Here is a 13,881-nt window from a genome sequence, read left to right on the forward strand (position 1 = left end):
TTATGCATTATTATTTGTACCCTTGCCCAAAAGCAGTCAAAATGACTGCATTGTGAAAGAATAATGTGTAAAGAAATTTGTCTAAAATTAATTTTTAATATTTTTTATATTATTTACAGTCATATAACAAGTTATTAGTAAATGTTAACAATAAAAAAATTTACTTCACTTGGGAAAAAAAATAATTTATGCATTATTATTTGTACATTTGCCCAAAAGCAGTCAAAATGACTTCCTTGGGCAATCTAGTGTTAACAATGGAAATTATTAATTAATCTAAGAAGTATTATTTTTGGAAGGAACATTGCGAAAAGTTGAATCGAAGATTTAGGTCATCCATTCTTATGGGTGGGTTAAGCGAACAAGATTAATCGTCTGATCAGTGGGGCAACATTGTTAAATGCGGTAGGTAATTGATTAAGAGCGGCTCACCGATTGAAATTGCACGTTTGCATGATCGAGAAGTATAACCACGATCCTAATGATTCCGATTTTGTTTATGTAATCTTAGGATGAGCCACGATGATTTATTAAAACTCTGATGCATCAATTAACTGCGCTCACATCTCGTTACACTTTTCCGCCGAAATAATTAAATTTAATTATTATGAAATTACTGAAATTATTAATCATCTTGCTTAAAAGTAGTATTATATAATAATTTTGTTATACCGTTCAGTAAGTCAACTCCAGATTATTTCCTAACCATTTTGGCTTGCATAATCATATAAAAACTCTCATTGCCATACACCTACGCTCCAAGGATATGATACTGAATAAATTCCTTGCATAATTGTCTTGGCTTATCAGCATTTGCTATTCTTATCACGAGAAGAGACAGAGAGGAGTGTATGCAATATATTTCTGTAATTAATGGACTAAGGAAAAACCAACAGTGATCTGTGCTCATAAATTAAATGAAACGCGAACCGGACCTATAATTCTCTTTCTAAAGGAAGTCAGCTTGGACGAATAGGAGGCTCTTTTTTTTAGATAACGATCATTCATGCGTACATTCGAGGAGCAACTTTCTCGATTCACAGGTCGGTTCGATCGATCGATTGATCAAACTTGAATCAGCGAAACTCATCGCTTCGGGCGACGTTGCCCAACGATTGCTCCATTTATCGTGTTTCGAGCGCGAGAGGCCACAGGGCGTGTAGTACTGATTACATGGAACAGTTCCGTTAACGGCGTCGGCTTCTGATCGGTTAAAGAAAGTTTCTTTTTATTATTAATGGACTGTTTCATATCGTTTTTGTCATATGAATTTAAAACACGGAATGTGCAATTTCTTGCATGCTTTAAACAATAAATTATCGTTAAAAACTTTAAACGTGAAAATGTAATAAAACAAAAGGCACAGAAAAATTGAAGTTGAAAGTATAATAAAATTTGCAACAAAATATGTTCGTTCCATTTTTAACACGTTAAGTATAATTTAAAAAAGTATATTCTTCTATTAATAAATTTTAAATAATTGAAAAATCATAAACGGATGTACCTAAATAAATTATAATTAATATTATTGAAACACTTAATGATTCTTAAAATAATTAACGCCTAAACAGAAAGACAGAACAGGCTTGGGCGCTTAATATGCCAAAGGTTCTTGACTTTTTCACGAATGCGGAGAAAGTGCTGTTTCGATTCACGTCAGCCAAAAATCGCAGCTGCATATAAAACACGTGGAAAGAAACGCGACTACCATAACCGATTTCTTTGTACAGAGAGAATAATTTCTCTTTAAAATGTTCGATCAGCCGTTTAAACGTTTACAATGGAATTCTAATCAGTAATCGGGATAAAGATAAACGATCGACCGACCGATATCCGCACGCTGTCACATTTACGTCGTTTATCTTTGATTTGGGCGATGCAAGGAAAATAGCCAATTTGTAGAACAAGTAGAAAGTCGAAACGTATCGCAGCGATCATGCGAATGCACTCGAAGGCTGTGCACACGTGGACAGTTGCATTGACAGCTGACACGCGGAGTTTGTTTTCGTACGTGCCGGTACTACATGCTGCCTTTTGCATTGACAGACCGTAGCCAATGCCAGATAACAAGAGTCAACAGGTTGAATAAATCCTTGAAATGAATCCAAACTTCCAAATGAAGTTAGCATTGTCAATAATCTGAATAATTTCGAATTCTCTTCTCTCTTTTGATAGCTAATACGCTTTTTATATGCATTATATATTGGAAGTTCACTGTCACCGATATTTATGGTTACTATTTTCCTATCAAAGCTTACAGTAAAGGTTAACCCATTCGCTGCCAAGCCTAAATTATATAAAGTCATTCCTATTGCCATTTATATTTTGAGTGCTATTGTTTACCAAAACCCTGTTATTTCTTGGTAAGAGCACATATATTATCATACATAATCATTTAGAAGCAGAAAACCAAAGACGAGTATACTCGTCGTTGGCAAAGGGCCTTCAAAAGAGCCTGCATGTTATAATATATTTAAAGCAGGACGAGTATACTCGTCCTGGCAATGCGTGACACCCTGCCAAAGACGAGTATACTCGTCCTTGCCAGCGAATGGGTTAAACAACTGCACATTCTTCAGATATCTTATTGGCACGAACGAAATTTCTGGTTTGGATTACATCAGACCGTTTAGAATGTAATAATTCCTGTTCTTACGTGCCATCGTTTCGTTTATCGCTTGTACTTATGTCTTGTACACCAGAGAAAATTGCCAACAGAAATCTGTTAAGTCACCGAAATTTCACGAATTCATCACGCGTAAACGACACTGTTTTATGGCCGCATAAGGAGCCAACCGATTAAATCTGCACCTTGGCTCATCTCGATTTACGGTTAATGGTGGCAGTAACGAAGCGATAAACGCTACCTTGCACCTGCACGCATCGTACTTACGCCTGGCGCAAATCAATTTTCTTTGTTTGCACAATCAATTTCGCGTGAAATGGATGGGAACTGAAAAATGTTCAGACGTCAATATTGCAATATCGTAAATCAGTGGTCGCTACGCTTTGACCAAACCGAGACAAAAAATATGAGCATGTAAAAATAATTATATTAGTTCATCTTTTCACTGTCGATTGCAACAAACATCTCAATTGATTAAGTTATTAAAATAACATTCTCGCTTTTTGTATTATAAATAGAATTTACCTGCCATGCTAATCTATTAAGGAACTTATATTATAATTCAACAAGTTTGTAAGGTTGAAAATCAGGAAGCAGGAAGCGTTAAAACGCGAGACCAAGAGAAAAAGCAACGAAACTTGCATAAGCGAACGGTATAATGTCCGACTCGCTTTCGTTGTTACCGTTTGATTGATCGCGGCTGCTACTCGATGATCCACGGCGATTCAACGTTTACGATTTGTACTCGTCACGTCTTCGTTCTCGGCGATTCGCAATAGGCGCCGTCCTCTGATGCACAAGACGAAATCCACTGATTAATCAGCCTTTTTTACGCGCTCTAAATCGACGAATCGCAGAGAAGCAAGTTTCGTCACGGCCGTTTCTAAATTCGATTCGCAACAGTTATCTATTAAGCCGGTGCATATGAAACGTCTGTTCCTCAATTTCTCAATCAAATCTGATTCCCCCGTTCTTTCTTAATTATACGAAATAACGAAATTGTAGAATTGATGATTTCGAACAGCGGAGACCGAAGAGACATTAAACTTCGTTAAACTTCGTTCACATCGATTCGAATTCGAATTTTTCTTCTCGCCCTGAATGCAGTTTGACAGCCGGACGTTATCAGAGCATATAATCTCGACGCGAGTGCATGCGAAGTGTCGATTTAATTGATGTTAGACAGCGGCAAACTCGACGATTTCGAATCATCCGTATCAAGGAATTTTAATTACATAATCAATTATATTTCGAGCGGAGTTCAAATTCTCACGAATTTCGTAGCCTTACGCAATGAAGTTTAAAGCGTGTCCGTTATGTAACGAAAAATCGAATGTCCTTTCGACGTCGCACAATTCACTCGTAAAAGGAGTTTACACCTCTCGCATATACCTTCCCTCCCGAGAAGGCCTTGTTACATTTTCCCGTTGATAAATCGCGCGCCTTTATGCTTTAAAGTATCCAATCCATTTTCAGCTTGATCATAGTTAGAATTCTTCGAATAATGCCCGGCGTCATTGGTCAATCGGCTGAGTGATCCACCTTCTACCTGGACCCGACTTCCTGTATCTCTGCATCAAGTGTCGATACCTTTCGACCGCAAGTAAAACGATATTCAGGGTCAAACGGTGAACAGAATCGGCCATTCTATCGGGCCGATCCCCGCCGATCGTCTCAGAATGGGGCTCTGTCGCTTAATTCGGAGCGCGCGGGGACACAATCGACGCCGCGAATCGAGGGCAGCAGCCGGCGGCTCGTTTAGAGAAAGGAAAGTCAAACGTGTACCAGAGTCTACGCCTCCTCTCTCTTTCCCTCCCTTGTTCGCCGGTTCAAACTGCCTCCCGAGGTGTTCTCTCTCACCTGGAGGTTGTTAGCTAAAAGCAAAGTAACATGTCCCTTCCCCGTGGCGTTTCGGTGCCGCGCTTTTGGGGAGCTTTCCACCACCATGTACCGGAGACCGCGTAGTCGATAAAGAACTACACGGGTACACACGGTGCTCGGCTAGTGAGGTTACCGCATTATATGAGACACTCGGTCAGTGAGTCTCTAACCGACAATCACTCGGCGCCGAGGGATCCAGTCGGTGGTCACTGACTACACGCCGGACAAGCTGCTCCAAGTAGAAGTGTCTTACTGTCGCACGACCGATAAATGGTGACCACCCGATTTAATTCGACACGCGACTCGCCGCATCGTTTCCATTCTCGTCTCTGTCACCCACTCGTATCCACACGAGGACTTGACCGTGGTTTAAAAGTGCGTCGAAAGTGCGGTAGACTCTAATTACTGGTTCCTCATAAATCTTGGTTCACCAAACCAGTTTCCGGAAGATTGATAGCAACGTGGAGCACGTGCAGGCAAAATGTACAGGTAAGGTATCAACTGCCATCCACTGGTCTACTATTTGTCAGTTCATTCTTAGGTCAATGTCAATATTATCTTTTTACGATAATTAAAAAATTAATAAAGTATAGTTTCTGACAGTAATAATCATTAAACTCGAATACGATAAGATACTATATGCAAAGCGTTTAGAATCGCCGTTGAAAGAAATTAAGTATCGATAAGTTACACCCGTTTCCCAACGCGCACGCATATAAAGAAATGCAACGCGGCGTAACAATTACCCGTTAGAAAACCTGCACTCTGACGTAATCTATTATTACGGTTAACGATTCGATTACTTTAAAAGATCGTCCACGGAAAATCTAATGACCTAATGATATTTCATTCATTGCCTTATAATCAGTATTCAGGTTTGCTATTTGCACTCCAGTCTATAAATCGTCTCTTATTACTCATTTATTGAAATAAACTTTCACTGTAATTAAATATATAATCAAATTACTATTAATTATATCTGTTTCCTTTTAATAATCCTTTTACTATACCAACGTATGAAATAAATTGTAAAAAGATGAATTATAGACAGAATTGCAAATCTGGATCTGCATAATCAGAACGAACTGTGTATCGGGACAAGCGAAATTGGATTCGATCATTCGTTGCACCGATGCGACGAGAAAAGTGAAAGGAGAATCCTGCGGTAGACGCAGCAAGAAAGTAATCCACGATCTTTATTCCCATCGGCATCCTATCTTAATCGCGTAACGACGGCGACGTTAATAACCGGGAATTGAAAATCGATGATAGTCAAGTTTCATAAGCACAAGAAGAATTTCCTCTGCAGCACTTTCACTGGCAAGCATTGAGTTTTAATTACTAGAGCATAATGGAACTTATGATAAATCGAGCTAGTGGAAAATAAATAGTAATTCATGACTTGTGAGAAAGTGTGATAGCAGGTGACTGCTTAACACAATTTTTAATCGCATTAACACTAGAAAGACTGAAACTTAGTATATACCTATATTGCCAATTACCATTATATCATTTTTATTACTCCAAGTGAAATGGTTACGTCCGCGGTCGGTCTAGTTCGAATGCCTGCGGTTTTCGTACTTTTTCAAAGCCACTTTTTCAGCTCTCGCCGGCTTCCGGTACGCCGCGTCGATTTCTTGCGCTCTCCGATCGGATTTCTAGCCGTTACGCGGTCGGAATACCGGGCAGAACCGTGCGTTTCGTAGGCCGGAGGAAAAAATTGAAGTTGCATCGAATCGAAAATCAACGAGGAGCGCACGCGGTCGCTGTTATCGGCGAGGATCGGCTGCTGTTACTCAACGCGCAAAAGCGATGTAACGCGGAGTAGTATGCAGTTTATACATACTTTAGTTAATGTTGCGCTCGAGGTACTCGTTTCGGAGTGCGTTACGCCTCCGACTTTGCGCAACTCTTTCGTTATGTACAGTTATTTATAGATATTAGATTCTACGCGATTGCTCCGCAATCGTCGGTCCCCCATTGACAACGCTTATTAGTCATTTCGTAACGACTGTCTATGCCAGCAAACAGAAATATGTCGAACCTCAGCTGGAAAGTGCCTCGTGTGTTTCATTTATCCTTATTCGAAAACGAAAGTTTTACTCCACGGAATATGTTTTGCGGTGTCTGACTGTTTCCAGGATGGATTAATTCTAGAATCGAAAAACGTGAAATTATCCTATCGCCGGTTGTACAACCTATTGCGTAATCTACATTCTAAATAACGACGGTTCTTCTAATTCTGTCAATTTCACTCGATAGAATGCATGCCATTTTTATTCGATGGCAACGGTGTCCTCGCTGGTGAGCAAAAAAAGGTAGCACGAGCCATGGATTCACGAGATTCTAAGCTGATCTATCTTGCCGAGATTTATGGTGGTCCGATACGTCGGGGATTCCTCGAATTGTATCGACTAGGTAGAGTCATTGACTGGAGGCAATTGGTTAATAGGTCTTATGAAATCGAACGCTTCGCGACCGGTTCCCTATCGGTGCGTTTCGTCCGTGAGCGGCCTGCAGATCACACGAACCAACGAGAAAAACTAACGGAATCTCGCGTGATTCGTATCGAAAGCGTTTACTCTAAATTTTAAACGATATAGGAAATTGCAACAAGAATTGAAAACGTTTATCTGATCTACAAATGATAATACGCGAGATTATAAAAGAGCAATAAAATCTTAGATATGTTTGATCTTGATAGTTCATGAAGAAAATTAAATCTGGCGCATCTTATGATCTCTCGAAAGTCAATGCGAGCGTTGCCACACGTGCCGTTACGTTTCCTCGGTTTTTCGAAATCATGCAGCGAGCGGTTCGTATTATAAGACGCAACTATACTTACACGGCGAACACTCGCATTATGTTAATGAACTTTTTGCCGGGAGAACAGAATTCAAATAGATGGTATCGCGTAAAATTGATGGTTCGATTCCTTCCTTTCTATTATTTTGAACACATACCGCCCTCAATTTCTACACCCAGCGTTACAATTGATCGTTGCACAGATTTCTCGTTGGCTAACGTTAATTAATAGTTTCGATTGAAGGTGAACGACAATTTGCAATTAAATCTAGAAAAATACGTCTTTATAGCGATTGGTCTCATTTTACATAAAGTGTAACGTCTGTGGTAGTTCGCATTGAACTTATAAACGAACTAACGAAACTGAAATTTAATCCAGTCCTGTACTCCAACCCGTCTGACAAGTCGCACTAAAAAGGACTCTAATCTAACGTTTTTTAAGATAAGAGTTGAATGGCCTCAGACCAGATCTCGTTATGAGTACATGTATGCATGATTTCCAGTGGACCGACGAGAATTATTACCCGGCTACACGTTTATACGACCTACTGCGACAGTAAAACGTATTATTAAAACAGAATAAAAAAAATGGCCATTTGCATCTGCTTTGCAATGTAGATTAACTTTTCGAATAATCGCTATTTCCATTCGATCAAATTATTTACTGATCCGTATTACGATTTATCCATGTAAAATTATATTGGGAAAACGTGTAATACATACAGTATTTTATATTACTGTTTCGTTCAAATTAGGGTTGGCTCGATGAAGAACGAACGAGAGTCAAGTGATTCGAGATTAAAAGGGTGGGCATTTCGGTCGAGGAGCCTGATTGCGAGGGGAGATAATGGTCCCTATTACAATGTTACAGATCCGTGATAGGGCGGACACGATCCGCGATAATCGGGCTCATGCTGCTACTGGCTAGCTGGCGAAACAGCGATAGCTGCAACGGGCTGCAATATCAACCGGCCGAGGTTTACGCAAACCGCGATGACTGCGCGCTGATCCTCAACGGACCAGGAAGGACCAGTGTCTTCGATTACACCTACAATTTGCTGCGCGGCTCCTTGTAAGTGATCTTAATAACTACACATCTCAAAGTGAATTTATGTTCGCGGGTAGACAGGGAGGGATGGATGCACACTGGTTCGAAAGCGAGTCGCCTTGGGCGAGAATTCTTTCGCAGTTGATTTATCGACCTGGCTACATATCTATATTAGTCTGTTACGACACGAAACGGTGAACGAGTGCAACGAGCGTTTACCGTGATGAGCGGCCTGTCACTCGCCCGTTCGTGAGATTACGTTGTTCCGTCGAGAATTTGGAAATTGATTTATCCGCGCCGCTTGAAAAACGTGGGAATCTTCTGACCAGGGCGTTGTCTCATCTAATCGTATATCATTCGAAAGAATTTTTCAGTTTTTATTTAATCAAATAGTTGTGTCTGTTTTCTAAATCCTTAGGTCACTCGAATCACAAAATAGAATGCAGGATTTATTAAAAGGATTATTTTATGAATTAGACTGACCTATAGTAAACAAATAATTTTTCAATTTTTAATTTGTTTAAATATTTTGTAAAAATAAGTCAAAAAACTATATATTCTTAATCACCTTATTTTATCTTTAACACTAACTACACGCATGATATCCTCAATCAAATAATTTTAAACTTTCAATCATTATCTTTAGGATGATCGCAGAAAGCAGTCGAGTAAAAAATCAAATATTAGATTCATATCAAACTCAATTAAATTTGCATTGAATCGTAAACTAGAATGCAGCAAGCCCGCGGCGTATCTTTGAATACACAGCAATATCGCAATTATCACACGTTCCTTTACCGATGCCTATCTTAATTACGATTCAGCAATCGATGTGAAATTAATGATCGGGGCAAACAATTGTTTAGAGAAGTATTTATCTCTCACCCCGATCCACGCCGCGTTGCACTTAAAACACATGAGATGGAATATTATACGTGGCTTCGGGGCGATTAGAACCAGACGCAATTCTAACGTATCCAAACACTTCTACATTATTTTCGACATCTGGAGAAAGCAGGAAATTGTGGCTAGAAACGATTCCAGGACTTTCACTACCCATCTAACCTTTGCTCTTAACCTTTGATCCTATATTACATCTTATAGACCATTAAACAGAATTAATTGCAAAATTAATGGATAACTGATTAATGGATTGCNAAACGCTACCAACCCAGGTCTCACCGCGTGGAGGTGACTACGTTCGAGACCCGGACAGTGGACAATCCCCACTGCCCCCTTCCCTATTAAATTGCCATCCTATTATACGGAGCGAATATTGGAGAAGGATTTTATACGATTGCGAACAAGACTCTAACTATTGACTCTAAATGGAAACTAAGGTGAGAACAAAATGTCAGACTTCACTTGGGCACCAGAGTTCGAGCCGAGCAGGACCCTGCACCCGAATGACGATGCCTCAGCGCAGGAATGGCCTGACCACGACCAATCCGTCTCACCGAGCTTATAGACCGGGCGCTCGTAACACAAAAAATGGAACAATTTTTTACAGTCTGCCATTGATAGGGGAAATATTTACAGCCACAAGCTGTAGATAGATGTACTTAAAAATCTTCGTTACGTGTTAATGCATACTTAAACATTAACTTTAGTTAGCAAAAAGAACGTAGTTTCTTGAAACAACTTTCAAATAGTCTGCCATTTATTTGAGCACAAGGCAAGATTGCGCGATCCATGAAAAGCTTATTGGCAGATGGTTTTCTCCAGTACAAGAATAAAGCGTACTTATGTTAGTTAGCAATTAAATCGTATAAAAACAATCGTCTAAGAACAATTTTTTTACAATCTGCCAAGCTCAATTTAGGCTAATGTTAGCGTAAAGTTGACGAAATTTCACAAGGCAGACTGTTTGAAAGTTGTTTCAAGAATCTATGTTCTTTTTACTAACTAAAGTTAATGTTTAAGTATGCATTAACACGTAACGAAGATTTTTAAGTACATCTATCTACAGCTTGTGGCTGTAAATATTTTCCCTATCAATGGCAGACTGTAAAAAATTGTTCCATTTTTTGTGTTACGAGCGCCCGGACTATCGAATGATCCTAAGCGATGATAGATAAATAAGGGAGGAACAACTATACTCTAAGAAGATATACATGTGAAGCAGACAGCTTCATCCGTGACACGGGAGTCGATAGAAATGCAACGACTCCTGGTTGATGAATTATTAATAAGGAAGCGATAACAAGGAGACAGGTCTCGCCGATCAGCTCCTGAACTACTGTCTCCGATTACAATACAAAAGCTGATCACTGAGAACCTGATTTACAACATAGTTTTTTATATCCGATGAAATTTCGACATGTTCATTTGTTTTATATGAAGACAGATGAAAATTATGATCATAAACATCTGACCATTGAGTTATATAAAATATCTGGAGTGTGCGCGTCTGTCAAAAGTCGTAAGATAGAAGATCTCTATTTGTATTATCTTGTAGTAAATTTAACTATGGTGGGGATAGAAGTTCAGTATTCTATCGAATCACTTGAATTTATAACATTGTCAATCACTCGACATATACGCGTCCGAGTTCAGGTTCAGAAAACATGCATTATACACCTAAAAAGAGAAAGAGATTCCTTCACGGTTCCTCTTCGTCGGCGAACGTACCCCCCCATTCGTTCACACTCCAGATGTTTTATATGTATAGCTCAATGCATCTGACACGAAGAAGCAAAATACATTTAGTATTGTCTCCGTGAAAAAAAAGTGTCGATAGGAATTTATGAAAGGAAAAAGTATCGCAACGAAGAGGCTATCGTGCTCGAGACAATCGTTCACCTTCCGACGTGGAAATATACAAATCGTTCGCGAGTCGTTATTACTTTGCCTAACACGAAATCGATTTATTAATCCCGTAGCTGGTCGAAGATCCACGACGCGGCACAGGATTCTGTCAGCCATAACGATGCATAATACGATTGCACGGTTTCCCTGCAATTACGAGATTTGAGCTGCCTACGCGTGCCTCCGTCTGTCCGTGGGGCTTATGCATGGACCGTGTTGCCTCGCGTTAACGCGAGCGAAGGGGCGAGCGTGAGTCGACTCGGCAGTCACGATTAAATCTTCTCTAATCGCGAAAAAACCGTCACGGCTGCTCGTGATCCTTTCGCGTCCAGCCGCTAATAAAACATGACAGATCTGCCCGGGATAAAGGGAAGCAACGATCCGGACACGAATCCAATTCGATGCCGAGCCTAGCCGGGATAATTAGAAAGTTGCGCGTCGCGTCGCTCTTGTAATTTGATAGACAATCGAAGTCCTGCTCTATATTCTCTTTTTTTATCTAAATCTCCTCGGTGACAATTTTTCACACGACATTTCCCACGATTGTTCCCATGAAACGAGCGTTCAATCGTACGTCGTGTTTACAATTACTGCACGTGTAAACAGCGCGAGTTAGCATTGTATCCGCGTGCTTGTCCAACGAAGAAATCGCCCGGGGGACGAGATATATGTACAACGGCTCGCGATTTAGAATGGGACGCGAGGAAACGCGCGTCCCTATATCTGTCTGTGCGTTACACTTGCACTTACTAACCTCGGGTGAAAGCCAACGTGTGCGTTCGCGCCGGCACCAATATTTTCGCAAGATATCGCCCGTTACGGAACAACGAGCCGGCCACGCGAGAATTTTTCTCAGGAATTTTCGCGTTCACGGTAGACTGATCAACCGCTTATGCTCCCGTCGTTATCGCTCTATTGAAATTGATGTTTGCTTGGAAAAATAATGGAAACGTCGCATAAAGACGATGTACCTCCACCCATAAGTGTTTGTTAAAACGACGATCATACCGAACAATTAACACATCTTGCGCGGAAGCGACTAAAGTCGTTTTGCGCGGATTTCACATCTTACGCGGGAAGCGACTAAAGTCGTTTTTCACGGATTATTGATGGATTATTGTTATCGATGGTTTGTGATATTGTATCGATTTTTGTGATGATTTTACAATAAGATCAGATACACATGAGTTGCAGAAATACAAAAGGTGCGTTGCAAGAATGAATTCCTATGAATTCGTTTTGCTGACGCGATTACGTTGTAATACGCTAAAGATTCGAAAGAAATCGCCCGCTACATGGTAAGGGTTTGGCGGCAAAGTGCCCGTGCAAGATGTGTTAATCGTTATAAATTATGTCAATCAGAAAATTGTAACACATAATTGATCGTACAGTAAAATATAAGAAATTGTATAAGAAAGTGAAGACTCAATTAGTATACAGATGCCAGCGTTAGAATTCAGCCTTGTACAGCGATACCCTGTGTCAGCTGATACTGAATGAAATGGAAAATCTATAGCTTGTGCAATGAATATATAGAGATCGTGTTCCAAGTTTCGTTACGACAATGAATATCCCGTAATGTGGTATAGCTTTACAGTTTCCATTCTAAACGAATGCGACTTGTTCCTGTCTGTCCTTGCACGGAGATACTCAAAGATAGAGCAGATCCTCTCATGTACTATTACTATATCTTATATCAGTACGTCTCTCAATTAAAAAATTCTATCATTTAAACAGAACGTCTCTCCTTACAATAATATAAGCCTGTTTTATTAATGTGGGATCCCAGAAAAATAGACAATCTTTCATGAAGATAGGCAATTGACGACGAGACTCAAAGAGAAGCAGACATGTTAATTTCTTTTCATTTATAATAAAGTTTTATTGTTAAAAAGTCGCTCGTTCATCGCTTAAAATCAACTTTAAACTGCATCTTTGCATTTAAGATCCCAAATTAATTCGACATTTACTCAAACAGTCATTCTTTGTTGTATGAGATTTGAACTCACCAGGAAGAATGTAATCAGCATAGAAGCGTCGTCAGGCAAACTTTAAATGTTCGCGTTTGTCACTACTTAAAATCACTCATCACACACATAGAAATAATATAAGAACATTACATTTAAAACGAACGAAAATTGTCTTAATGCGCGGATCACGCACGGTACGACTCGACCGTTTCAGCATCGACCGTGAACTAAACGTATGAAGAAATTCGGAATTTTTTTTGCCCTTACAATTAGAAACGGAACATTGAGTGCCTGTTTACAATTGCGCTGTTCTCGTGTCCTTGTTTTGGTCGATCACTTACATAACACCTCTGCCTAGCAATTATAGCTATGTATTATGATCAACATTATTTGAAATTACGACTTTAACTCATTCGCTGCCAAGGACGAGTATACTCGTCTTTGGCAGGGTGTCACGCATTGCCAGGACGAGTATACTCGTCTTTGGCAGGGTGTCACGCATTGCCAGGACGAGTATACTCGTCCTGCTTTAAATATATTATAACATGCAGGCTCTTTTGAAGGCCCATTGCCAACGACGAGTATACTCGTCTTTGGTTTTCTGCTTCTAAATGATTATGTATGATAATATATGTGCTCTTACCAAGAAATAACAGGGTTTTGGTAAACAATAGCACTCAAAATATAAATGGCAATAGGAATGACTTCATATAATTTAGGCTTGGCAGCGAATGGGTTAAAAA

At 39.8% G+C, this 13,881-nt stretch overlaps 2 protein-coding genes across 5 annotated transcripts in view; one reads left to right on the forward strand and one right to left on the reverse strand.

The window, feature by feature from the left end:
* Nucleotides 1–13,881, reverse strand: part of Cep290 (Centrosomal protein 290kDa) — an 81,809-nt gene that overhangs the window by 44,152 nt on the left and 23,776 nt on the right. The window lies entirely within an intron of this gene.
* The window catches only part of cysu (peroxidase homolog), a 20,459-nt gene continuing 11,183 nt past the window's right edge, over nucleotides 4,606–13,881 (forward strand). The window contains exons 1-2 of the mRNA XM_018037626.2: nucleotides 4,606–4,996; nucleotides 8,184–8,384. Of these exons, the coding sequence (XP_017893115.2) occupies nucleotides 4,989–4,996; nucleotides 8,184–8,384 (209 nt within the window). The 5' untranslated portion in view covers nucleotides 4,606–4,988. The remainder of the gene's footprint in view (nucleotides 4,997–8,183; nucleotides 8,385–13,881) is intronic.

Source organism: Ceratina calcarata, unplaced genomic scaffold (genome assembly GCF_001652005.2).
Source record: "Ceratina calcarata isolate Rehan_Ccalc_2016 unplaced genomic scaffold, ASM165200v1 scaffold176.2, whole genome shotgun sequence".
Lineage (NCBI taxonomy): Eukaryota > Metazoa > Arthropoda > Insecta > Hymenoptera > Apidae > Ceratina > Ceratina calcarata.